Source organism: Balaenoptera borealis (assembly GCF_965194805.1).
Source record: "Balaenoptera borealis genome assembly, chromosome: 20".
NCBI classification, from domain to species: domain Eukaryota; kingdom Metazoa; phylum Chordata; class Mammalia; order Artiodactyla; family Balaenopteridae; genus Balaenoptera; species Balaenoptera borealis.
The window spans coordinates 60,817,937-60,844,466 of record NC_138879.1 but is presented as its reverse complement, the minus strand read 5'-3'; the positions used below and the strand labels follow the sequence as shown (position 1 = coordinate 60,844,466).

At 50.5% G+C, this 26,530-nt stretch overlaps 3 protein-coding genes across 12 annotated transcripts in view; 1 reads left to right on the top strand and 2 right to left on the bottom strand.

Annotated features, from left to right (window-relative positions):
- MPRIP (myosin phosphatase Rho interacting protein) overlaps positions 1 to 4,224 on the top strand; it is a 127,869-nt gene extending 123,645 nt beyond the window's left edge. For 7 of the 10 annotated variants that reach the window (XM_082374483.1, XM_082374482.1, XM_082374477.1 and 4 more), the window contains one exon: positions 3,549 to 4,224. In XM_082374483.1, the coding sequence (XP_082230609.1) occupies positions 3,549 to 3,620 (72 nt within the window). In that variant the 3' untranslated portion in view covers positions 3,621 to 4,224. Of the gene's footprint in view, positions 1 to 447; positions 513 to 3,548 lie in introns of all 10 variants that reach the window. The other 3 variants (XM_082374480.1, XM_082374478.1, XM_082374481.1) reach the window with 2 other exon arrangements.
- FLCN (folliculin) overlaps positions 1 to 26,530 on the bottom strand; it is a 58,766-nt gene that overhangs the window by 7,121 nt on the left and 25,115 nt on the right. The gene's annotated exons all lie outside the window — the stretch shown is intronic.
- PLD6 (phospholipase D family member 6) lies at positions 8,369 to 25,906 on the bottom strand. Its single transcript, XM_082374549.1, has 3 exons — positions 22,262 to 25,906; positions 18,481 to 22,004; positions 8,369 to 16,091 (listed from the first exon to the last, which is right to left on the bottom strand). The coding sequence occupies exons 2-3, from the start codon at positions 18,896 to 18,898 to the stop codon at positions 15,844 to 15,846; spliced, it is 666 nt and encodes a 221-aa protein (XP_082230675.1). The 5' UTR covers positions 18,899 to 22,004; positions 22,262 to 25,906; the 3' UTR covers positions 8,369 to 15,843.

Genomic DNA, 26,530 nt, shown 5'->3' with positions numbered 1-26,530 from the left:
CCCCTGGGTATGTAGAGCCCACCTAGGGCCGCAGCAAAGGGTCCCCAAGGTCCCAGAACTCACCGGCCCCACGCGCTTACCCTGCTGGGCCAGTTCCAGGGGCTTCGCACTGAGTGTGTCCCTCGCCCAGCAGTGGGACCATCTCCTGCCAGCGACAGCAGAGGGCCAGGCCCACAGCAAGCAGGGCGCGGGTGAATCCCCTCAGACCGGCACCCTGCTGGGTCGGTCCTGCCCCATCTGGACTGCTCCTTGCATGTCCCTAGTTCATGCCGACGCCGGCTGCCTTCGAGAGACAAAGCTGCCCGCGCCCCTTCCCCCCCAGCGTGTGCCCTCCGCCCCCGCGTGCCCCTCTGTGGGAAGGTGGGTTGGAAGGTGGGGGTGACCAGCATGTTGCATTTAGGATTTATTGTGTGTGTGTCTCTTGTTTTCTGCTCTTTCCCCCGACAGTCCGTAATTGAGCAGGTCTCATGGGATAACTGAAACGACCCGCTTCCCGGTCCCTTGTCGTGTAGGTAAACCACTCTCACCACCACCCGCCCGCCCGCCGCCCTCGAGAGGGTGCTACCTGCATGCACTGCTCACACCTCCATAGCGAGCTCCTTGTTTTCTGGTTACTTTCATTCCTCCTGCTCCAGCCGGCACGTACACGAGCCACGTGACGTTCCTTAACCTGTTGTGGGGTGTTAACTGCACTGTAACCTCCTAACCGAGGGGAGTCCCCCAGCTTGGTGCGCTGCCCATGGGGCCAGCATCTCGGCCCCGTCACATGCACGTCGAATGGTTTGTGCGCTCACGTTCTTTGGGGGTACCGCTGCCCTCCGTCGGGAAGCAGAGTTCACAGAGCCGCCCACTGCCGAAGTACCCCCGCCCTCCACCCTGTTAACAGGCCCAGGAGGCCCGAGCCCAGCAAGCCAGGGAGCTGATACCTCGCACATGCAGCTCCGGAAACCACTCAGTAGAGCAAGATAACTGCGAGCGCTTGGGGCTGAGCGTTTCCCAGCCCCGGGGACCTCGGGTGCCTCCAAAGACAGGAAGCAGGGGCTGAGCGCTGGCTCAGAAACATCAGGCTGTCTGACCCCGACCCTGCCTGGACGCTCCCGACTCCCACGAGGCCCAGGCGTCCGGGGCACACAGTCACTCATTCCCTAGTGGGTTCATCAGCTCTGCTGACCTCATCTCGCTGATTCTCCGATAAGGAAGTTGAGGGCAGCAGGAAGGGCTCAGAACAGGGGACGCTGGCAGGTGCGCCCGGCTCACTTGCAGGCTGAGGGGTTTGGTTTAGGGAGAGTTTACGGAAGGAAATCCAAGTAGGTTGCACTTAATATGTTAATTTCCCTACAGTCCTGGCTCACTTATCACCAGAAATGGTTTAAGGCCTGTTCAAAACTTAGTTTGGGCTTTTTCCTTTAAACATGAAAAACGTTCTGTTTAGCAGAAGGGAAACGTGTTCTTGGTTTACGGTTTTCTTGTTGATGATTTTTACTTCTAGTTGAGGCTGAACTGTAGCTGCTGCAAGTTCACCGTGAGTGCTTTGGGCCTTTTGCCTGTAAATGACATATGACAAACAAACACTTCTGCTTAGGGCCCTTCCAGGGAAGCCTTGCTCCAGCAAGTCCGCCCCGTCAGGCGGACCATGTGTCGGGGGAGGGAAATAAAGAAAAGTGCTTTGCAGGAATCCCCTGGTGGTCCAGTGGTTAGGACTTACTTGGCGCTCTCACTGCTGGGGCCTGGGTTCGATCCTTGGTCGGGGAACTAAGATCCCAAAAGCCACACAGTACTTTGGGCTCTGGACAAAGGGCCAGAAGATCAGTGGAAAGACCTCTGTCAATAAGGGCCTTTGGCCATGAGATGTGCTGGCACACATGTGCTGCCGTGTAGATGGCAGCTTCTACGCTGGCCAGGAGCTCGCTAAAGCAGAGGCCAGGAATGAGGGAAGAAACTGTCAGGCACACCCACGAGGGTCTGCCTGCGGCTCTCTGCAAGGCCGGGACCCAGATGAGTGTTGGGAGAAGCCCAGGCGCGGGGTTTCCCAGAGTTGTGTTTGTTTGCGACGTAAGAGCAGTGCTCTCGGCGTGTGGGGACAGCCCTGCTGGCCCAAGGAGGAAGCTGGGGCCCTTACGCTTCACCCTCAGGGACGCCAGCCATGACGCTGTGCCTGTAACGCGCCGTCAACAGACGCTTGCACGGCTCTGCGTTGCCCTTTTTCCTGATTGTATGTGGAAACCGTTGCACCTCCCACGGGAAGATGGGAACTAAGTTGCCCAAAAACAACCTGTCACTGGTGCTTTCTGAAACAAGGTCTGATGTGTACAGATGTCTGTCTTTCACGTGTGTTGTCTCCGTACCTGCCTCCCTCAGAAGGACAGAAAGGCTCAGCCCCCATCACGTCAGAAAGCTCGTTGCCTAAGAGCAGCTGGGCTTTTCTGGGACGGAGGCCCCGCCTGGTCGTCTTGAGCGTGGGGGTGCGGGGCAGCGCGGGGTCTGCTCAGGCTCTGCCCTGCCAGCCGTGGTGCGCGGCGGCAGAGCAGGGGCGCTCACCAAGCGTGTGTGACGGTGCACGGAGGGAAAAGCTCTGTTCCTCAGGACTCGGCAGTGGCGGTGTGCTGCCACCCAAGGCAAGTCCCCAGCTAGAGCAGTGCAGCGTGGCAGGCGACGGGGCCCGGCCCTTGGATGAGACTGGCTGCCGTGTAGATGGCAGCCCTGACCTGAAGCAGGCGCACTTGGGACGAGAGTCCCGAGAGCACGTGAGGCAGTCGTGGGCGTTAATGGATGTCAGCATGGGACGTGGATTTGTCCTCTTCCTCTGACCAGTGGCATCTAAATTAAAAAATACAGGCAAGCAGAGCTGTCCTGGGTGAAGCTGGGGCCCCAGGGGAAGCGGGTCTGCTCTGAGGTGGAGGCTGGGCTCCGCCTCACCTGCTGATTGTGGGCCGGCCCCGGTTCCGCCGCCTCGGTGAAGCCTGGACTTGCCACGCAAATCTGATGGCAGCGAGGCACCTTCGTTCCCAGTCGTGCTCTGAGGTGATGCTCCTTTTCTCATCCAGAAATTAAGTCTCTGTGAAGAGCCTCCCAGAGTAAAGCAGGAAATCCTCTGTCCCCCACCTTCGCCGAGGTCCCACATGAACAAGGATGGGCTTCCGTTCTCAGAGTCTCAGTAAACAAACCGACATGTTCCCACCGCCACGTTCCCAAATCCCCGGGGCAGTGAGAGAGTCCAACAGGGTTTGTGATCGGTGCAGCAGATGCTGCCAGCGTGCGGCCGCGAGAGACCAGACGTGGATGCGGACGTAGCGGGCATCTTCATGTTCTTGGCAGGGTCTCCTCTCCTGGCTCCACTGGTCTGATCCCTGCTTGTCGAGAGAGAGCCCTAAGCTCAGCATTGGTCTTGTTTCTTTTTCCTCCTCATCTAGTAACACCACCACCTTGGGGGTCGTGGCCCTTCTAGCACGCCCACTAACCCTCCGGGAGCCCCGAGCCGCGCCTCTTGCCGGATTGCCGCCCGTGCCAAGCGGGGCCGCTGGCTAACGGCCTGTCTGTTTCTCCACCAGAGTCTGAAGGAGGGCCTGACGGTGCAAGATTGCCTGAAGCTCTTTGAGTCCAGGGACCTGGAGCGCGACTAGCTGCTCCCCTGCAGCTGAGACGCAGCCTCCCTGGCCCGCGGCCGCCGCCCTCGCCTGCACCTTCGATTTCTGTTACCGTTATCGTTGTTATCGTCCTCAGTAACTGCGGTATGGATGCGTGAGAGACTGGTCTGTGGGTTGCTCACATCACTCCCTGTTGTGTTTATCGAAGCTTTTCCCCATGGTTGTCTATGACCAGCCCAGCCGAGGGGCCGAGCGCCCGAGCGCACGCGGCTCTCCCCCGTCGCCCCCGCGCTCACGTCAGTATTAAGGCCCAGCAGCCTGTGATAAGCTAGCTCTGTCTCGCCCACTGCGCGGTGGGGTCAGGGCCCGGGCGGGTCCCTGGGAGAGAACCGGCCACGAGGCGTGGAGGCGTGTGCTGCGGTCCCAGCGCTGACAGCTGGTAGCCTGCGGGGGGGGAGTGTGGCCTAGAACCTTGGATGTACCACCTTTGGGCTTCAGAGAACAGCATTTTGTATTTGTTCCACTAATGCCGCTTAGAACCACACCCCAGATACTCGTGGTAAACTTTTCACAACATGGAAAATGTTGAAAGCAGCCATTCCTATTTTTGTTTGTTTTTTATTAAATCTTGCACAAAACCTAGGCCCTTCTCATTCCTTCCTACGCTCGCTTCTTTCTTGGTCACCAGGAAGCCTGGTCCTTTCATACTCGGTAGATGCTGGCCTGCAGCCCGTGGCTTCAGACTGTGAGCACAAATAACGAAGAGAGTTTCCCTCAGAGAGTACGGGTGACAGGAGACCCTGTGTTAAGTCGAGAAGGTTAGAGCAGACGTTGGAACCAGATGAGAACTGGCCATCGTGACGTGCTCCTAAGTCTCCTTCAGTTCACCTGAGGTCTGAGGCCATGCGGCACTGGGGGTGCCTGCGCCGGGTCCGGACCGACAGCTCTGCTTCCTTAGTGGTCTGAGTAACAACTTTTTAACCGCCACCAGCCACTCCACAGCACTTCTTGAAAACCTCTGAAATTGGGGTTTCTATGATGGCCCCATGAAAACTCCTCATCCTGTTAGGACGGGGAGCATGAGAAAGCCCACCAGGCGGGAGCCAGCGCAGACGCCCAGGCGCTGGGGGGCAAGGCCTCCTGGCCTCATGGCAGCTGTCGGCACCCTGCCGCCTGCTAGCGCACTTCCGCTCTGCTCACTGCTTGGGTGAGCGCCACAGTCTCGGGTACGTGGGTGCTTCGGGCGTGAAAACGTAGAAGTCATCTTGCTCAGTTTTTAGATTAAGTGAACGCACGAGGTCATTTGGAGAAAGTCCTGGAAGGGCAGGACAGAGGGCTTCATTCGGGACCTGCGAGAAGTGCAGCTCCCGTGCCGTCTTCGCACTGGATGGTCTCAGAGCTCCTGGCTGCAGTGGGCCTTCCCTGCTCACGAGCTGTTCAGAGTCTCACACCACCCCAGTCACTCGTTTGCCGCTATCCTTGCATGTGTTTAAAAGCAGAGTATATCAGCTCCTTTCATTCTGCTCATCAGACACCCCCGCCGTGTAGACTGGCGCTGTCTCCAGAGTGGTCTGTGAGCGTGTCACCGAGGGCAGCGTGACAGGTGCCCTGGGGATCTGCTGGGCGGGCGTCTCCCAGGCTCGCGCGGCTGTTCGGGTGCCGTGACTGGGGCTTCGTGTCCCTCCTCCGAGCATGCACCTCGTCAGGCCGGGTTTGCCCTGTGCTGCCCCTGCTGCCCCTGGGGGATCTCCGGCCCTCCCAGAAGGGCAGGGTCCGTGCACAGAGTTGGGTTTCGTCTGCCCGTAGACGTGAGCGTTTGGATTGTGCAGTGCTCCTGATTAGGTCAAAAGAGCATTTTATTCACGTGTCTTCATCAGTTATCTTTTGAGGTCTGACCTCAGGAATCCTGGGGAACAGGTGTCGGCAGCAGCATCCGGGGCTCGCAGGCAGAGGTGGCCAGGAAACGCGCTGCGAAAAGCTCAACCAGCCGAGCAACGACCCCCGGCCGTGCTGGGCATCAGCACGTGGTGACAGCCGCCGTCTGGTTCGGAACCAGGTCTGAGCTTCGGGCTGGTGGGAGCAGGCAGGACAGGACGGCGAGGGTCTCTGCTCTGCATCTCGCTGTCCCACCTCAGCCCCCGCCATGCAGCGTCCTCCGGACTCTGCCTGCGAGCCCCCAAGCTCCCAGGCAGCAGTTGAGCTGCCGAACTCCAGAAGGAAGGAAGAACCCGTGTGCGGAGATTGAGCTGGTGTCTGCGCTGGCCGAGAACAGGCCCCCGGGGGGCTGCGGACAGGGAGGCGCAGGTGACCGCGAGCCCAGGCTGCTCCTGGCACTCCCCCAGCACGGGGGGCGTCCCCACGTCCCCACGGAGGGAAAGGTTCCCCTGGGTCGGCTCTTCACAGCGGTGACATTTTCCTGTGAACGTTTCTCCTTCATTTGGGACCTGCGAGCACCTGCAGCGAAGCCGAGCCCCACAGACCAGCGGGACGGCTGGACCGGCTCACGCCACCTGACGGTTCTGTGAACACCTGCATCACTGCAGTGCAGTGCAAGTGCGCCGGCTCGCGGTCTCCTCCGCTCCGACGTGCTGCCGGGGCCTGAGCAGCTCTGAAGGCCAGTGTTCCAGGTGCCCGTGCTGGCTGCAGCGTGCCTCGCGGGCTTGTGCCATGGCGTGTGAGAGCCTGCGTGGCTTTCTAGGACGAAGCGATGGCTGTGCTGGGGTGACCGGCGGAGACCGAGGACGAGGGAAGGCCCAGCCTCTTGCCAGTCACGGGCAGCCTGTCATTCACGGTGTCCAGACGCAGGCAGCGGCTCACTGACCCGACAGCTGGGCACCGAGGCCTCGTGGAGGCCAGGCTCGGGAAGAGAGGGAACTGCCTGAGAGCAGTTCTGACAGACGAGGCCACGAGACAAGACCTACGGTGTCAGCACTCACAGCGACGTCTATTTAATGCCGTTTCTCTGCGAAGGAAACACCATCTTTTCATCACTGCGCCTGGCGGCCCCCTCCACATCCTCTGGGTGGGGCGGCACAGCGCCTGCCCCCTCCGAGGGGCCTGGAGGGTGAGCGCTCCCCCTGGAACCTCCTCTGCAGCCGGTGCCAGGTGCCGGGGTCCCCCAGCTCTAGCCGGTGAGACCTGCGCGGGCACCCCTGGGGTGTCCCCCGCTGGGAGGGGCAGGCAGACGGGTGTGCGCGTTCTCCTCGCAAAGGTACTGGCTCCTGCTCCCCCCCGAGGCCGCGGCGTCCCCCCGGAGCACCATGAGCCAGGCTTCCCCCGCCGCTCGCCCGTGACACGGTCTTCTCCAGGGGACTCAAAGCTGTTCTCCATTAGAGAGTAAAACGAACACAGCACGCCAGCAGTTCTCTCCTGACAAGAAGTTTGCTCATCACTGTTCTCAAGAAGCTTACTTTCAAGACGCGATTTCATAAACAAAATACTAGACACTAGCCCTTTATCACCTAGAAAGGGGAGGAGACTGAAGTGTTGCCAGAGTTTTACAAAGGACTGGGAAGTGTGTAGTATGATACTCAAAAAGAAGGAAATACTAGAAGGAGAAAAGATCTGGCCCCTTAACTGGAAGCTTCTCTCCTCCGGAAACTGCAGCCATTCGGAATGTCTCACACCCCAAAGTCCTGGACAGTTGAGCTCTTGGTGTTTCACGTTGACTAGGAACTTGCTTTATGAACAGATTTTACCTGTTGCTCTAGCATTTCCTCCACTCAGCCGAAACTAACGAGGTCCCGGCGCCCTGGTGCTGCAGCCCCACCCGTAGGAGAGGACTTGGGAGGTGCTGCTGAGAACCGACTTCTTCCAGAGGTTTCACTGCAAGCATCTGCACACCCATCTTGTCCACCTGTGATCGTGGGCGCTCCTTCATCCCGCCATTCTGAGACGGGATCCTGGACGGCTCCAGAGACGCGGAGGAGCCGCCAGGGCGCCGAAAGGCATGAGCGCAGGTGTCGGACTCCCAAGTCTAGGAAAGGTCTCCCTCACCAGAGGTCAGGTGAAACGTAGCGCCCGCCCCTGCTCTCGGCACCAAGCGCAAGACGCTGGGGACACTCCCGCCGCAGCAGGCCCAGCCCGGCTCTCCTCAGCCTGCTCTCGGGAGGCGGGGTTGCACTTTAGTTTTGTGTATTTTCACGTGTGTACACTTTCGCAAGGCCGTACTTTCCACAGCTGAAAACTTAAATAAGCAGCAGCCTTAACTGAGGTCTCAGAAACCACGTGTTTTGGGTTCTTTGATAGGAAGACAGGACAGAAACCCAGTATGGAGATGAACTCTGTCAGTCTCTCAAGTTTTGCCTGCTGGAAAAGACCAGTCTCGTTCTTCTGCCCTTTTGAGAACAGTGAGTTTCTTTCTGTTTCTCTGTAAAGGGAAGCGGTCTCCCCTCCCTGAGGTCTGTCAACAGAAGACCCTCAGCAGAGCAGGCCCAACCTGTGTCCCCGACAGCAGCTCAGACACACTGTGTCCGTTCCTTCCAGGGCCCACAGGACCCCGCACACCCCGTGCAGCTCCCAGTTCCTCTGTACTTAGAAAAACCGGGGTATTATGCAGAGCAAGCAGTGTAAATATTACTCAGAAGTTACTGCATGGATTTCTGTGACAAAGTCTGTGTGGGGTTTTTTTCTTTTTTCCTCATACAAGCATCGCTTTCTAAGATAGGAAGAACAGCTTTGGGTACAACATTGAATCCCACTCAACATTACAGGGAAGTGTTTTTAATGACTTGTGTTACCTTTCGTAAAGCTCTGGCCACTTAACAGGTGGTTTTGTTTTTCCCTGAAAGATCTCGGTTGTACTTGTTCCTCATTCTTGGCAGAGCCATTCAAAGTGTTGAGAAAAATCAGGAGGAGGAGGAACACAGGAGTTGCTCTTGCCCAGATCCTGCACACAGCGACTTAGGACCTGCAGGAGACCCAACGCCTTGGGGTCTAAGTCAGTGACCCGTGGCCACCTGCTGGGGGCTGCGTGGGAGTCCAGCCAAGCGCTGGGCTGTTGTGTGTGACGGCATGGACGCTGCAAAACTCGTAACGCTGTTCTTCTACGATGTGTGCCCGTCAGGTTGGTAAGCATGCTTGAGAACTGGGCCATCCAGGCCTGTGGGACGAGCCGGGAGGGCAGTCTGAGCTCACGCAGAGCAGCCTTCAGACCCACGGGCGCCTGCTGCCCATCACGTTTCCAGCCATCCGCCCTCTCCCCTTTACAGCTAGCTATGTCACCTGTTTCAGTTTTATTTCATAGAAAGCTAGGAATAGATTACAAAGAACACTAAATTCATTCTTGTGTTATGCTTGTATCACAAAACCAATTAAAATGGATTTTAGGATTTACCTTTAGTATTAACAACGTATCTACTGACTTACTGTTAGGATTCAAAACCAGTTAAGTGATTAAGACTTTTCCTAAGTAATATTTATAAAATGTAAAGTTTCTAAGTGGCTCCTCAACAATTAGAACCCTCAGTGATCTTTCTCACAAATATGCTCTTCTATCAGGTGAACGTCTCAATCCAGCCACTTGAGACAAAAGCATATACTATGCCTAGCTGCTGGCGGGGTGGGGGCAGCATACGAACAAAGTGGGAAAGCGTAGGTAGTTTCTTCTACTGTGACAAGTTCGGGAATAATTCACAGCAACAATCACTTCTGCCACAGCTAATTTTTCACAGGTGGTACATGTTCAAAGAATAAGCTTGTATAATTTTTACTGGTGTTTAATTTCTGTACTAACGCTGAACAATAATGTTCGCCAGGCTGAAGTGGCGTGGAGACTCACCGCGTGCCCCCACCCCCACCCCTGGCGGCCCCCGGGAGGGGCCCATCTCCCGTGGGACTGCAGGGCCTCCTGAAGAGAAGAGCCTGGTCAGCTCGCTGCTCTCTGACAATTCAAGACTTTTACGGTTTAGTTTGAGGCTCTTTTTTAATAACAGAATTTCTGATCAGCTGCTCACTACAACTGAAGTGTTACTTTGTCAAAATATTTATTCCTTTGTGTGACATGCTAGATTCTCATGGATGTAGCTGATCATTTCTACTGTAAATATTACCTAACTTTACATAAACAATATCATAATAAACTATTTTTGCATCACCCTTGGCATGCTGTGAACGAGATTTTGTTTAACGGAAGGACATGACGCAAAATAGGCATTTAGATCAAAAGTCAGAAGGCTGGTCAGGAACCTAGAGATTTATCATGGATCTTTGGTTTGTTTTTACTTTTATAAAATCTGCTTTTTAAGTTTTTGGATTAGTTGTCAACATTTTAAAATGAGGAGATTTCACATGTTCACACACAACGAAGAGTTAGAAATATTTTACATCCATAATCTAATTAAGGTACATTGGCTGTTACAGAAACTTTCAGGGGGCCAAAAAGACACTAAGAAATACAAGGAAAAGAAATATAACTCCCCCATACCTGCCCCTTCATTCGGAGATTTACAGTATTTTTACTTGTTGTTTAAAAAAGAAAATGCATTTTTCCTCATGACCCAGTACGCACATACATACACCCCAGCCACAATCCAAAATTTCACAAAATAATGCACCCTTCCTAGGACACACACTGACGTCTCTATCCCATTTCATTTTTTAAAATTCTGGTTGTGACCCACTAAATAAATTTAAAATAAGAAACTGGTTTTTTTCCCCCAATATTGTCACAACCTGTGGAGTAAAACATGTGAAAATGACTGCAGAATCCAAACTTTTACTCAGATAAACACAAATTCAAGTCTGACTCTACCTATTAGAAATCAACTTGTGGAATCTGTAAAACTTAACAAAAATAAACGAGTACAGACACATAAAAGAAACATTTTCAGTACTATTCCAATTGTTCAAAGATGTTTCAGTTGTTTTTCACCCACTTAAAAAAATTATTCTTGGGCTTCCCTGGTGACACAGTGGCTGAGAATCCGCCTGCCAACACAGGGGGCACGGGTTCGAGCCCTGGTCCGGGAAGATCCCACATGCCGCGGAGGAACTAAGCCCGCACGCCACAACTACTGAGCCTGCACTCTACAGCCCGTGAGCCACAGCTACTGAGCCCGTGAGCCACAACTACTGAAGCCCGCACGCCTAGAGGCCGTGTGCAGCAACAAAGACCCAACGTGGCCAAAAATAAATAAATAAATAAATTTATAAAATAAAAAAAAAATTATTCTTGTCAAACATAGTTTCAGGACACTGGTCTAATATAATGGTGTTTTAACAGCTTTAACACTATTAAAGCTGTGTACGTGCAATTTTAAAAACCAGTAGGCATTTGGGAAAGTGATAAAAGACACTCAGCAAGCTAGGCACAGAAGTGAGCTTCCTCAATATTAAAGGACAGGGACTTCCCTGGTGGCGCAGCAGTTAAGAATCCGCCTGCCAATGCAGGGGACACGGGTTCGATCCCTGGTCTGCGAGGATCCCACATGCTGCAGAGCACCTAAGCCCGTGAGCCACAACTACTGAGCTCGTGTGCTGCAACTACTGAAGCCCATGTGCCTAGAGCCTGTGCTCCACAACGAGAAGCCACCACAATGAGAAGCCCGTGCACCGCAACAAAGAGTAGCCCCTGCTCGCCGCAACTAAAGAAAGCCCACACGCAGCAACAAAAACCCAACGCAGCCCCCCAAAATAAATAAACTTAAATAAATAAACAAATGAAACCTAATTAAGCTTAAAAACTGCACAGCAAAGGAAACCGTCAACAAAACAAAAAGACAAGCTACTGAATGGGAGAAAATACTAGCAAATGATACGACTGATAAGGGGTTAGTATGCAAAATATAATCAATATAAACAGTTTATACAACTCAACATCAAAAAAGCAAACAACCCAATTAAAAAATGGGGAGAAGACCTGAACAGAAGTTTTTTACAAATAACACAGATGGTTAACCGGCACATAAGCAGATGCTCAACACTGTCAATCATCAGGGAAATGAAAACTGAAACCACAATGAGATGGGACTTACCTGGTGGCTCAGTGGTTAAGAATCCACCTGCCAACGCAGGGAACATGGGTTTGAGCCCGGGTCTGGGAAGATCCCACGTGCCGCAGAGCAACTAAGCCCGTGTGCCACAACTACTGAGCCTGAGCTCTAGAGCCCCCAAGCCACAACTATCGAGCCCGGGTGCTGCAACTACTGAAGCCCGCGCGCATAAAGCCTGTACTCCACAACAAGCGAAGCCACCGCAATGAAAAACCCGCACACCGCAACGAAGAGCAGTCCCCACTCTCCACAGAGAAAGCCCGTGTGCAGCAACAAAGACCCAATGCAGCCAAAAATACATACATACATAAACTAAAAAAAAAAAAAAAAAACCCACAGTGAGATACCACTTCACACCAGTCAGAATGGCCATCATCAAAAAGATCACAAATAACACACTTTGGTGAGGATGTGAAATAAAGAGAACCCTCGTACACTGTTGGTGGGAATGCAAATTGGTGCAGCCACTATGGAAAACAGTATGGCAGTTTCTAAAAAAAGTAAAAATAGAGCTACCATGTGACCCAGCAGTTCCACTCCTGGGTATATATCCAAAGGAGATGAACACACTAATTGGAAAAGATACATGCACCCCAACGTTCATAGCAGCACTATGTAAAACAGCCAAAATATGGAAGCAACCTAAGTGTCCATCAATAGATAAATGACTAAAGAAGATGTGGTACATATACGCAATGGAATACTACTCAGCCATAAAAAAGAATGAAACACTGCCATCTGCAGCAACATGGATGGACTTGGAGAATATTATGCTCAGTGAAATAAGTCACACAGAGAAAGACAAATACTGTATGATATCACTTATATGTGGAATCTAAAAAATAAAATACACTAGTTAACATAACAACAAAGGAAGAGACAGATCTAGAGAACTAGTGGTTACCAGTGGGAAGATGGGAAGGGGACGGGCAAGATAAGAGTAGAGGATTAAGAGGTACAAACTTCAATGTATAAAATAAGTTACAAGGATATTTAGTACAACACAGGAAATATAGCCAATATTTTATAATAACTGCAAATGGAATATAACCCTTAAATACCGTGAGTCACTGTCACACACCTGAAACTTACATAATACTGTATCTCAATTACACCTCCATTTACAAAACTAATTTTTAAAAAAGTCAAATAATAGCTTTCTGTTCGTGAGGATGTGGAGAAAAAGGAACCCTGATACACTGTTGGTGGGAATGTAAAATGATTCGATCACTTTGGAAAACAGTCTGGCAGTTTCTGAAATGGTTAAACACAGTGATACGACCCAACAATTCCACTCCTAGGTATATACTCAAGAGAGATGAAAACACGTCCACACGAACACTTGTATGTGAATGTTCACAGCATCATATTTGTAACAGACAAAAGGTGGAAACAACGCCAATGTCCATCAATTGACGAACAGGTAAACAAAATGTGTTCTGTCCATACGATGCATTATTATTCAGCTATAAAAAGTAAAATACTGACACCTGCTACAACATGGATAGCCCTCAAAAGCACTACACTCAGGGAAAGGAGGCAGATACCAGAGACCGCATGTTGTAGATTCCATTTACGTAACACATCCACACCAGGTAAATCCACAGAAACAGGGTTTCTTTCTGGAGTGAAGAAAACACTCTGAAATCAGACAGTAGTGATGGCTACACAACTGTTATTATAGTAAATAACAACTCTGTTAATATACTAATAACTAATATTCTGTTAATATACTGTTACTACACTGAATTGCATATTTTAAAAGGGTGAGTTTTATGGTATGTGAATCCGAGTGAAGTGTTTTTTTAAACTAGTCAGTTGCTTTAAAAACCAATTCAGTACAACCAATACAGTGCTTTAAATACAATGGAACTGCACTGTTTGAACCCAACATGCTCGTGTATTTGACAGCTACGGGACAAACTGCTACCAGGACATTTTTTTTTTACCACAAGGGTTACATGAGTTTAAAATATTTTACACGTTAACTGTGCCAGTGTTTAATTAACTTTGCCTGTCAGGTTTGTTAAGCTGCATCACTGCCCTGTAGTTAAAATGATGACTTGGAAACCGAATCACGAGGCTGGCCAGGAGCCTGTGGGGCGGGGGCGGGGGGCAGTAAGAGGGGAGCCGACCTCGACGCCTCTTAGGCAGCAACTGCCAAGCCTCCTGGGGGTGGATTCCCTCCTGTAATGGTTCCGTTTGTGACAGAATCTTGTGGACAAAGCATGCAGCTTCGGACGACACGCCACACAAGCCCCCTCGCAGCCTCTTCCCCTCCGTGCTCAGGTCACTGCCCGGTGTCCCCTGCCCGCGGGATGCCAGCCACACTTCTGGGGGTCTCCTCAGTGTGCCTGCCCATCACTGGATGAGCCCCCAGACAACTGCCGCTCAGCACAAGCCACTGACTCGGCCTGAACTACCTTCCGAATCAAGAAAATACCAATGGTTCAGCTCACCTGCTTTCACGACCCGGAGACCTGGGAACCACGCAGCCTCGGCCGCGAACCCCTCTGGCTCTCCTGGAGACCCGGACACGCCGGGGTCGGCCTATGCCCTGCCCCCCACCCAGCTGCCCCTCCTCACGCCTCTCCTGTCAGAGCGGGGCTCTGGTCACCTCGTATGGTCACCCTCCCTCAAGGGGACAGAACAGCCTCCAAAGTGGAGGCTGATCTTAGTGCTGTAGCCTCGTCAGCACCCAGGCCCTCAGAGAAAGTGTTGTTTTCCTTTCAGAAAGGCTGTTAATCTGGAACTTGATTAGATCAAATTCCCACCGCTAAGATGACAGTAACTAAAACAATATAAATAAAATTACACTAAGTAAAAAACTATGTGAGATGAGCTCACTTCACAACTTCTGCCACATCAACCTCGATGGTGGGGCTGGATGGTCCGGTGCACGCAGTGCTGGGACTGCGGACACCGCTCGCTTCCGGAACGAAGGTGCAGGCCCCGCACGCGCTGGGCGGACACTCGGAGGACACTGGGGGTCCCCCAAGCAACACCCCCAAGTCTTCACTCCTCGAGAGGATCCTGCCTTGGCCAACGGTTTCTAAATAGCTGGATGTTCCCCCCCGCCCTGCCACCAAAAGAAGTTGTTTAATAAGTAGCCACTATTTGAATGAACAAAAGGCAGAAACACACAACGCTAGTCGGCTAGGGGAGAGCACGTTTATTCGAGGCGGCGGGCCCAGCTCACGGGAGAAACACGGTCACTGTGAAGCCATGTCTGTGACTTCCAATCTGAGAGTACACCTTGGTTGAGTAAGAAAAGCTAAGCTTCGGGTTTACCTATCTGACACTCTAAGTCAGAGATAACTTTAAATCGAGAGGAACACGCCATGTGGGGGAAGGGTCCCCAGGGGCTGGGAGATGAGGGAGGAGACCCAGGGGTGCCCACCGGGTCTGAGCGATAGGAGAGAGCAACTGCTGTCCAGGTGTCTTCGGAGCTGCCTCCGGGACAGTTCAAACATGTCACATACCTGCCCCGGGAACCAGGACAGCCCAGTGAGGCCACCCCTGGGTCCTGCCTCGGTGATACTGAGCAAAGCCACGAGTGTCGCGGTGAAGGTCAATTCTAAATGCACAACCAAATTTCTCTGAATGTGAGAATGCTAAAAGTTAAAATCCTAACACGTGGAAACAGGAGCAGCTCTGGACACTCCTGTTTCCACGTGTTACGATTGCTCACTTCACCTCACATACACCAGGGGCTGCCAAGCACCAAGCTCTCAGTGCTCGTCCCTTCTACTGAGTGATTCCCAAGGATGATGGCCACTCCTCCTCGCCGTGCCATCCCCGGCCCCTCCCCCCAGGAGCTGGAGACAGCACGGAGGGAGGGACCGTCACCCTCTGGCCATCCAGGTTCCGCCAGCCAGATGGGGGCTGAGGGAGCACTGAGGGGCCCGAGGGCTGGACCGACGGGTCAGGGGAAGCCAGGGAGGCCCCAGAACCAGGAAAGGGGCTCGGATCGGCCTCCGTGATGAGGCGGTGGCCCTACCTGCACGCGCAACCCTGACGGAGGCACCCCGCGTTTGGTCCAAAACCCGGCCCTTCCGCTGCAGCATGGCCTCTTCCTCGTAAACCCCAACACTCTCTAGTGAACTGTGCCATTTAACAAAGGAGAATTTAACGGGACTGGCTTTCCTCACACAGAACGTGGACTCCAGCCCCGGAAGCGCGCGGCTCCTAGCGGGAATGTCGCCGTGGCCCCCGGGGGGCGCTCCAGCTCGAGGGACGCCGGCCCCACCGCCCCACGTGCAGGCATCTCAGCGACGTCTCCTGTTCTGAGGGAAAAAGGTGTACTTGGCGGGGTCAAACTCCTCCCAGATGCGCTCAAACTCCTCCCGGAAGAGCCGCACGTACTCCTCGTCCTCCATGATGAGCACGTTCTCCCGGTTGTTCTGAATGGCCTGGGTGGTCCAGTTCAGCGAGCCAGTGATCAGCACCTTCCCGTCCACGATCGCGAACTTGTGGTGCATGTAGCCCAGGTCCTGGTCGTGCCGGACCTGGATCCCTGCAAGGAGTGAGACGCCACTGCTGCCTGTCGCCCCAGTGAGCCCCCGGCTGGGCGCTCTACCTCACCACCCCCACGCTGGAGCCCTTCGCTCCCTCCCCCCAGCCCCCACCACCCATCGCTAGGGTTCAGGCTCCTTCTGCAGCACGCATGTGTTCACGTGACTGATCGTGCTTGTGTCCGGGTTCGCGGGCACCACCGTGTCCGGATGGTGACAGCGGCTGAGTCAGGCAGGGGCCCGCCCCACCAGCCCCAGGAGGAGGCGTGGAGGACACAGAGGCATCGGGACGGGGAGGACGACAGAGCCGAGGGCCGGGTGGCGGCAGGGACGCGTGACTCAGTTCCTCTGGAAACATGCCCTGCTCTCAGCCCCTGATCCGGGGCAGGCTCCCCACCCCCTCCAGGGCATACGACCCGCATCATCCTTCAGTTACTGGTTCCAGGACGATCCAGTGGCGACTGGTGCAAAACCCATCTGCTCGGGTTCACGTGCCCCTAAGGTCTCACTCAGGCCCAGAAGCAGATCCCCCTGCAGTCAGCACCTTGTAAGGGGTACAAGCCTGGCGGGGGGAACAGCGCAGGAGACACCAGGCCCTGGACCTGAAGCCGCGGCTTTGGCCCTGTGACCACCGCGCTCACACAGCCTCTCTGCCTGTTGTAGCTCACGGAGCCCTAGGTGCGCCCGGCAGCCCCTCCTAGTGACTCCCACCTTCGACCCCAGGATCGCCTGCCACTCCTCACACTACAGCGTGGGCCCTCATGCATGTCACGCCGCGGGGCAGATGTCCCGCCCTCTGCACAGCCGTACCTGTCCTACGACATCTCCTGACCCTTCTGGGCACCTCCAGGACTCCTGCTCCAGTCAGCCTCCCACTGGGGCTGTGCTGTTCAGCACTGTGTCCCCAGAGGCCAGAACCGGTCCAGGCAAACACAGACTCGCAGAGAGACCGGTTCAACAGTGAGTGACAAATGACAGCCTGGATGCCCTCAGAGGACTATCAAGGTTTAGACGGAGTCTGGTCGCGGGGCCCTTTAAGGTTCTTCCCAAACCCGAGGCTCTACGGTTCTCTAAAAACCTAAACAAAATAAAACCGCTATGCCGAAACATTGCCAAGTTTCCCCATCAAAAGAACCAACAGATCAGGACAACACGTAGCTACCAGGAAGAGCAGAAGTCAACGGTCCTCAACATTTACACTAGGTTTCCAACCCTGCCCACACGGAAGCAGATGGAAAAGCAGCAAAAGACTGAAGCGTGTTCCCATCAGGAGAGCGGGCAAGAGGCCCGTGCAAGCTGGGCTGAGAGCAGCCAGGACAGTTCTTAAAGGCCAGACGCGTCTTTCGGCCACAGTGGCCACCAGAATTGACAGGTCAAACAGATGCTGATGCAGGAATGTCCTTCCTGGGTGCCTCAGTGATCGAGAGAAGGGCACGAGGTTCAGACTCCGAACAGCTCACACAGGACACAACGTCACACTGAGGCAGCAGGAGGAAACAGAATTCACAGGTAAGGCAGGCTGTGAATTTAGAACGTCTTCAAAATTATTCATACATCCGGGTTCACCTGTCCCCACCCCAGTGAGAGAGGCAGGCCGGCCAAAGACCTGACTTCCCTGACATTTTGCAGCTGGAGAAACAAATTAACTGCCACCAACTAAACATTTCAGCTCCACGTTGTAGTGTATTTTTAAAATTCATTTCTGGGCTTCCCTGGTGGCACAGTGGATAAGAATCTGCCTGCCAATGCAGGGGACGCGGGTTCGAGCTGGTCCGGGAAGATCCCACATGCCGCGGAGCAACTAAGCCCGTGCACCACAACTACTGAGCCTGTGCTCTAGAGCCCGCGAGCCACAACTACTGAAACCTGCGCGCCTAGAGCCCGTGCTCCGCAACGAGAAGCCACCGCAATGAGAAGCCCGCACACCGCAACGAAGAGTAGCCCCCGCTCGCCGCAACCAGAGAAAAGCCCACTCGCAGCAACGAAGACCCAACGCACCCAAAAAATAAAATAAAATAAAATAATAAAATAAATAAATTTTAAAAAATTCATTTCAGAAGCTCCAAAATGAAATTCACTAACAAACTGAAGGAGAAAGGCCTTTTCATCCCTTTGGTCCTTAAGCGGACGCAGCCTCTCTGCGCACCTGCGCCCTGACCAGCTTCTGCTGGCCGACCTGCTTCCAGCCTCGGTCCCTCCCGGGGCTGTCGCCCAGGTTTCGGGCTCAGACGCTCTGCACAGAAGCTCCTCGGGAGGCCCTGGAGTTTCCCCAGACCTTGCAAGGCCGCCAGGGGACGCGAACGGGTCTCCCCGGTCCTCAGGCCCCCTCCCCAAACACCCCCACCATCCGGGTTCTGCCTCCCGTCTCCCCCGGCCCCGCGCCCGGCCTACCTGCCTTGCGGAGCAACCCGATCTGTGAGCCATTGAGGGCCATGTAGTCGCAGTCGGTGACCACGCGGACGCGCACCCCGCGCTGGTGCAGCAGCTGCACTGCGCGGCCCAGCTGCGGGCTGGAGAAGGCGAACAGGCAGAGCTCGAGGCTGGCGCGGGCTGCCAGCAGGGCGCGCAACAGGCGGCTCAGCGAGCTCTCGCCGTGGGGCAGGCTGCACGGGCAGCCGGAGGGCGCGGCGCCCGGGACCCGCAGCAAGGCCTCGGTGCACGTCACCTGAGACGGGAAGAACAGCACCTCGCGCCGCGGCCGCCGCTGCCGCCCGGCCCACAGCCAGCGTAGCACGGCGGGCAGCGCCTCCAGGGCCAGCGCGAGGCCCGCGGCGATAGCAGCCACCACCTGCCAGCGTAACGGCTGCATTTCGCCCGCGGCGACTGAGGCCCCCGCCTGCCACGTGCGCCCGCCGCCCACTGCGCCTGCGCGCCCGCCTGCAGCCCACCTGCGCCTGCGCACTCAGCGCCCGTCGCCCACTGCGCCTGTGCGGCCGCCGTCCACGGGCCACGTGCGCCCTCCGCCCCGGGGCACTTGCTCCGGCGCACTCGGCGCCCATTGCCCACTGCGCCTGCGCACCCGCCTGCCGCCTACGTGCGCCCGCCCACACTGCGCCTGCGCGCCCGACGCCCAGAGAACCCAGGAGACAAGCAGAGAAGACCCATAGTGACCAAAACTGGAACAACTTGAACAGCATGAAAAATGCAGAATTGGCTTATAACCCAAGTATAAATATACACTATTTCTATAGTGAAGTAAATGAGTAAAGAAATGAGAGATGGGGGGTTGGGGGGGTGGTGTGACGAATTGGGCGATTGGGATTGACATGTTTACACTGATGTGTATAAAATTGATGACTAACAAGAACCTGCTGTATAAAAATAAAATTCAAAAAAAAGAGAAAACCAAGTCCCAAGATAAAATTGATATAGCCAGATCATAACAATCAACTCACTTTCTAGAGTTTCATCTTTACCATGTTTTTAATGTTACATTTTATTGTTTTCTTTTAATTTTCCCTTTAAAAATGAACTTTTATTGGTATTAATAAATGTATTTAGATTTTTTTCAAGTTTCAAAAAAAAAATGAAAGAAATGAGAGAGAAGATACAATCTGCTGTACAGAAGAATTCCAAGTAATATTTAAATGCAGACGCTCCCTCCCAAAGGAGCTGCAACGAAATCTGCCCCTTTGAGGGTGAGCCCAGCTGAGCGACTGCCACCGGGAAAGAGGAAAGAAAACTCTGCCCGCAGAGAGCTGGCCAACACCGCCCTGAGCAGGTGACGCTGACATCACCCGCGCTGAGAGGGTGTGATGAGAGGCCCCTCGCTTTGTGATCTCCGTGCCCGAAGCCCGTAGCCCCAGTTCAGTCCTGAGGTAAAACCCATCAGAAGCCGAGGTTGGAGGACATGCTGTCACTTTCCACAGGACTCCTGGCCAGTACTGTTCACGTCTGCCAAGGTCACGAAAGAAAGGACCAGCTGGGACATTGTCACAGACCACAGCAGACTGGGGAGACCTGACAACTACATGCATTGTGTCCTGGGTGTCCTGGGACAGAAAGCTGACATTACTGACAAAACTGGTGAAATCCAAATAAAGTCTGGAGTTTAATTAATAGTAATGTACCAATGTCAGTTTCTTCACGTTGGCAAATGAATTACAGTAACAGAAGATACTAACGGATGAGGGAAACCGGGTGAGGGGTATATGGAACTCTCTGTGCTATCTTTGAAACTTTTTGGTAAATCTAAAATTATTCTGAATTAAAAGTTTATTTAAAACATTAAACACACACCTTCCATATGGTCCAGCTGTCCCACTCCTAGGTATGACCAAAGAGAAATGAAAGCATATCCCACACAAAGACTTGTACGCAAATGTTCACAGCAGGTTTATTTGTAATAACTCAGATCTAGAAACAACATAAATGTCTGTCAACAGATAAACTTTTGCATATTAATGCAACAGAATAATATTTAGCAATAAAAGGAAATAAATTATTGATATATACTACAACATGGATGGATTTCAATTATGCTGAGTGAAAAAAGCCAGAAAAAAAGAGTACAGACTTACGATTCTATTTATATAAAAGTCTAGGAAATGCAAACTATAGTGACAGAAAGCAGATCTCTGGTTGCCTAGAGGTGAGGGAAGGGCAGGAGGGATTAGAAAGAGACATGTGGTAGATATGTTTATTATCTTGGTGGTGGTGATGGTTTCACGGGCATATTCATATGTAAAACTTGTCAAATTACGTGGCTTAAATAAGTATAATTCCTTATATGTCAATTATACTTCAATAAAACTTTTTTAATAGAGTTCCTGAGTTTAATTCTGGCTCCCCTACTTCCTAACTGCAGGACCTCAGGCAAGTGGCTTCATCTCTTTGAGCCTCACTTTCTTCATTTGAAATGATAATACAGAATGAGAAGAGGGTCTTCCTGTGATGGCAGTATAAAGAGGTGCTCAATTCCCCCTTGCAAAGAACAAACATAAATTGAGAATTCCCTGGCAGTCCAGTGGTTAGGACTCCGAGCTCTCAGTGCGGAGGGCCCGGGTTCGATCCCTGGTCAGGGAACTAAGATCCCACAAGCCTCGCAGTGCAGCAAAGAACAAAAAACAAAAAAAACCCCGTAAAACTGGGGAGAATGCTCAAGAACAACAACTTCAGGGCACTGGAAGTACCGCAAAGGCAGACAACAAAATGAGAAGTGTTAGCTTTTAAAACCAGGTGGCGCTTAGGACAGGAGCCGGAGGAGTCTGTGGCCTTGCGGACTGAGGCGCCCATCCCTTCAAAACCCACCCCTCAGCCTTGGCTGGAAGAAGTAGTAGTCTTACCAATGTGGGATTGGCTGCAAGAACCTCCAGTTTTGCTGGCCAAAAATGGTGGATTCAGTTGTGAATGAATGATCAAAACACGCAGCCTCACCAGCCCAAGCTTGCAGTCCAAGTTAGGGCAAGCAGCAGGTCAGTCAAAAATGTGACAGACATCCTGGAAGTGAGAAAACCATAAAAGGGCTGAGTTATGTTCTCCACACATCCCTGGCTAACTGGGGAGCAACGTGTGAGTGGGAGAGACCCAGGAGAGCACGGGGAAAAGTGAAAGCCAAGGGGGGCTTGAAAGCATTCCCCAACCCAGATTGATCAGCAGAGGGTATGAGGCCTACAGGCTCAAAGTATTTGGGTTAAACCAAAATCACTGCTGACTACCACATTAGAAAGACTCAGGGGTGACCCCTACGAATAAATAAAAATAATTTTTAAAAAACGAGCAGACACACCAGTGGCTGCACAGTGCAGGGGAAGAGATGCTGAAGTTCAAGTCCAGGTAAGTTTCCAAAGGACAACGACCTCAGAAAAATGAAGTCCAGAGTTGCTACACTCTATTATCAAAAATGTCCAGTTGTCAACCAAAGCTCACTAGACATGCAAAGAAACAGGAGGTTATTTTCAACAAAAAATACTAACCTGGGCTTCCCTGGTGGCGCAGTGGTTGGGAGTCCGCCTGCCAATGCAGGGGACACGGGTTCGAGCCCTGGTCTGGGAGGATCCCGCGTGCCGCGGGGCAACTAGGCCCGTGAGCCACAACTACTGAGCCTGCGCTCTAGAGCCCGCGAGCCACTCGCCGCAACTAGAGAAAGCCCACGTGCAACAACGAAGACCCAATGCAGCCAAAAATAAATAAATAAATAAATAAATTTATTAAAAAAAAAATAAATACTAACCTTTCCAATCTATTCTAATCTTTATCATTTCCTTCCTTCTGCTAGCTTTGGGTTTAGTTTGTTGTTTTCTAGTTCCTTAAGTTGTAAAGTTAGGTTATTGACCTCAGATCTTTCTTTCTGTTTAATATAAGCATTTGTAGCTGCAAATTTCCCCCTCAGCACTGCTTTCACTGCATCCCATAGATTTTGTTATGTTGTGTTTTCATTTTCATTTGTTCTAATTTCCCTTGTAATTTCTTCTTGATCCATTGGTTGTTTAAAAGTGTATTGTTGGACTTCCCTGGTGGTGCAGTGGTTACGAACACGCCTGCCAATGCAGGGGACACGGGTTCGAGCCCTGGTCCGGGAAGATCCCACATGCCACGGAGCAACTAAGCCCGTGAGCCACGGCTACCAAGCCGGCGCTCTAGAGCCCGCGAGCCACAACTACTGAGCCCACGTGCTGCAACTACTGAAGCCTGCGTGCCTAGAACCCGTGCTCCACAACAAGAGAAGCCACCACAATGAGAAGCCCCCGCCTGCCGCAACTAGAGAAAGCCTGCGCACGGCAACGAAGACCCAACGCAGCCAAAAATAATAAATAAATAAAATAAATTTTTTTAAAAAGTGTATTGTTTACAAAGCAACCAACAAGAGATTAATCTCCAAAATATACAAACAGCTTATGTAGCTCTATGTCAAAAAAACAAACAACCCAATCAAAAAATGGGCAGAAGATCTAAACAGACATTTCTCCAAAGAAGACAGACAGATGGCCAAAAACCACATAAAAAGATGCTCAGCATCAGTAATTATCAGAAAAATGCAAAACAAAACTACAATGAGGTACCACCACACCGGTCAGAATGGCCATCATCAAAAGGTCTACGAACAATAAATGCTGGAGAGGGTGTGGAGAAAAGGGAATCCTCCTACACTCCTGGTGGGAATGTAAATTGGTACAGCCACTATGGAGAACAGTATGGAGGTTCCTTAAAAAACTAAAATGGAATCACCATATAATCCTGCAATCCCACTCCTGGGCATATATCCTGAGAAAACCATAATCTGAAAAGATACATGCATCCCAATGTTCATTGCAGCACTATTTACAATAGCCAGGACATGGAAACAACTTAAATGTCCATCGACAGAGGAATGGATAAAGAAGATGCGGTATATATACACAATGGAATATTTCTCAGCCATAAAAAATAACGAAATAATGCCATGTGCAGCAACATGGATGGACCTAGAGATTATCATACTACTCAAAGTAAGTCAGAAAGAGAAAGACAAATACCATATGATATCACTTATATGTGGAATCTAAAATATGACACAAATGAACGTATCTACGAAACAGAAACAAACTTATGGTTACCAAAGGGGAAACGTGAGGGGAGGGATAAATCAGGAGCTTGGGATGAACACACACACACTACCGTATATAAGATAGGTAACCAACAAGAACCTACTGCATAGCACAGGGAGCTCTACTCAATATTCTGTGATAACCTATATGGGAAAATCTGAAAAAGAATGAATATATTATCCATGTACAAGAATCACTGGGCTGTACACCTGACACTGACACAACATTGTATATCAACTATACTAAAAAAAAAATGTGTTTAATTTACACACTTTTGTAACTTTTCCAGTTTTATGTTATTGATTTCGAACATCATCTTGTGGTCAGAGAAGATACTTTGTATGATATCTGTATGTTAAGATCTATTGAGATTTAATTTGTGGTCTAACCTATGGTCTATCCTGGAAAATGTCCCAAGTGCACTTGAGAAGACTGTGTATGCTGCTGCTGTTGTGTGGAGCGCTCTGTAAATGTCTGTTAGATATAGTTGGTTTATTGTGGTGTTCAGGTGTTTCCTTATTTATCTTCTGTTTTTTTCATCCATTATTGTGAGTGGGGTAGAACTATTATTGTAGAACTATTTCTCCCTTCAATTCTCTCAGTTTCTGTTTCATATACTTTGATGGTTGGTCATTAGTTACGTAAGTGTTTATAATTGTTATATCTTCTTGCTGTACTTTATTATACAGAAGCCTTTTGTTAATATATAATGTCCTTTGTCTCTTGTAAACGTTTTTGACTTAAAGCCTATGTTTCTGTATGCCCTATAGCTTTTTGGTTCCTCATTTCTTGCATTCCTGTCTCCTTTTCTTTTTTTTTTTTTTTTGCAGTGAGTTGTTTAGACTCCTTCTTAATTTCCTCTTCTGTATATTCTGTAGCCATTTTCCTTTTGGTTACCATAGGGATTCCATTTAACATCCTAAAGTTATAACATTCTAATTTGAATTTATAGCAGCTTAACTTCAGTAACAAAAATCCTCCTCCTTTACAGCTCTGTCCCATCCTTTTGGTTGTTACATCTTTATACGTCATGTGCCACAAAACATAAACTAATAATTCTTCTAAATGTATTCCTAAACTGTGTAGAAAACACAATTTGGAGTTACAAACCAAAGTTACAGTAACACAAGCTTTCACATTAATATTTTTTTCTTTAAAGGTATGTTTCTTGATTATAGAAAACAAAAAGTATGGTTACAAACCATTGTTATAGTAATTCTAGTTTTTATAATTGCCCATGTATTTATCTTTATTGAGATCTCTGTTTCTCCATAGGGCTTTGAGGTACTATCCAGTGTCCCTTCTTGTCATCCTATAGGACTCCCCTGAGCATTTCTTGCAGGACAGGTCTAATGATAACAAACCTCTCAGCTTTTATCTGGTAATGTCTTGATTTTTCCCTCACTTTTGAAGGACAGATTTGCTGGATAGAGGATTCTCGGTTGACTTTTCTGTTTTAGACTTTTAATATATCAACCCCGTTGTCTTCTGGCCTCCAAAATGTCCGATGAGAATTCTGCAGATATTCTTACTGAGGATTCACTTCTCTCTTGCTGTTTTCAAGATTTGCTCTTTGTCTTTTGGAAGTTTTTTTTTTAATTGTTTTTTGAATTTTATTTTATTTTTTTATACAGTAGGTTCTTATTAGTTATCTATTTTTTACATATTAGTGTAGATATGTCAATCTCAATCTCCCAGTTCATCCCACCACCACCAATCCCCCCACCACTTTCCCCCGCTGGTGTCCGTATGTTTGTTCTCTACATCTGTGTCTCTATTTCTGCCCTGCAAACCGGTTCATCTGTATCATTTTTCTAGGTTCCACGAATATGCATTAATATATAATATTTGTTCTTCTCTGACTTACTTCACTCTGAATGACAGTCTCTAGATCCATCCACATCTCTACAAATGAACCAATTTCGTTCCTTTTTACGGCTGAGTAATATTCCATTGTATATATGCACCACATCTTCTTTATCCATTCGTCTGTCGATGGGCATTTAGCTTGCTTCCATGACCTGGCTATTGTAAATAGTGCTGCAGTGAATACTGGGGTGCATGTGTCTTTTTGAATTCTGGTTTTCTCTGGGTATATGCCCAGTAGTGGGATTGCTGGGTCATATGGTAATTCTATTTTTAGTTTTTTAAGGCACCTCCATACTGTTCTCCATAGTGGCTGTATCAATTTACATTCCCACCAACAGTGCAAGAGGGTTCCCTTTTCTCCACACCCTCTCCAGCATTTGTTGTTTGTAGATTTTCTGATGATGCCCATTCTAACTGGTGTGAGGTGATAGATACCTCATTGTAGTTTTGATTTGCATTTCTCTAATAACTAGTGATGTTGAGCAGCTTTTCATGTCCTTCTTGGCCATCTGTATGTCTTCTTTGGAGAAATGTCTATTTAGGTCTTCTGCCCATTTTTTGACTGGGTTTTTTTTAAATATTGAGCTGCATGAGCTGTTTATACATTTTGGAGATTAATCTTTTGTCCGTTGATTCGTTTGCAAATATTTTCTCCCATTCTGAGGGTTGCCTTTTCGTCTTGATTGTAGTTTCCTTTGCTTTGCAAAAGCTTTTACGTTTCATTAGGTCCCATTTGTTTATTTTTGTTTTTATTTCCATTACTCTAGGAGGTGGATCAAAAAAGATCTTGCTGTGTTTTATGTCAAAGAGTGTTCTTCCTATGTTTTCCTCTAAGAGTTTTATAGTGTCCAATCTTAAATTTAGGTCTCTAATCCATTTTGAGTTTATTTTTGTGTATGGTGTTAGGGAGTGTTCTAATTTCATTCTTTTACCTGTAGCTCTCCAGTTTTCCCAGCACCACTTATTGACGAGGCTGTCTTTTCTCCACTGTATATCCTTGCCTCCTTTGTCATAGATCAGTTGACCATAGGTGCGTGGGTTTAATC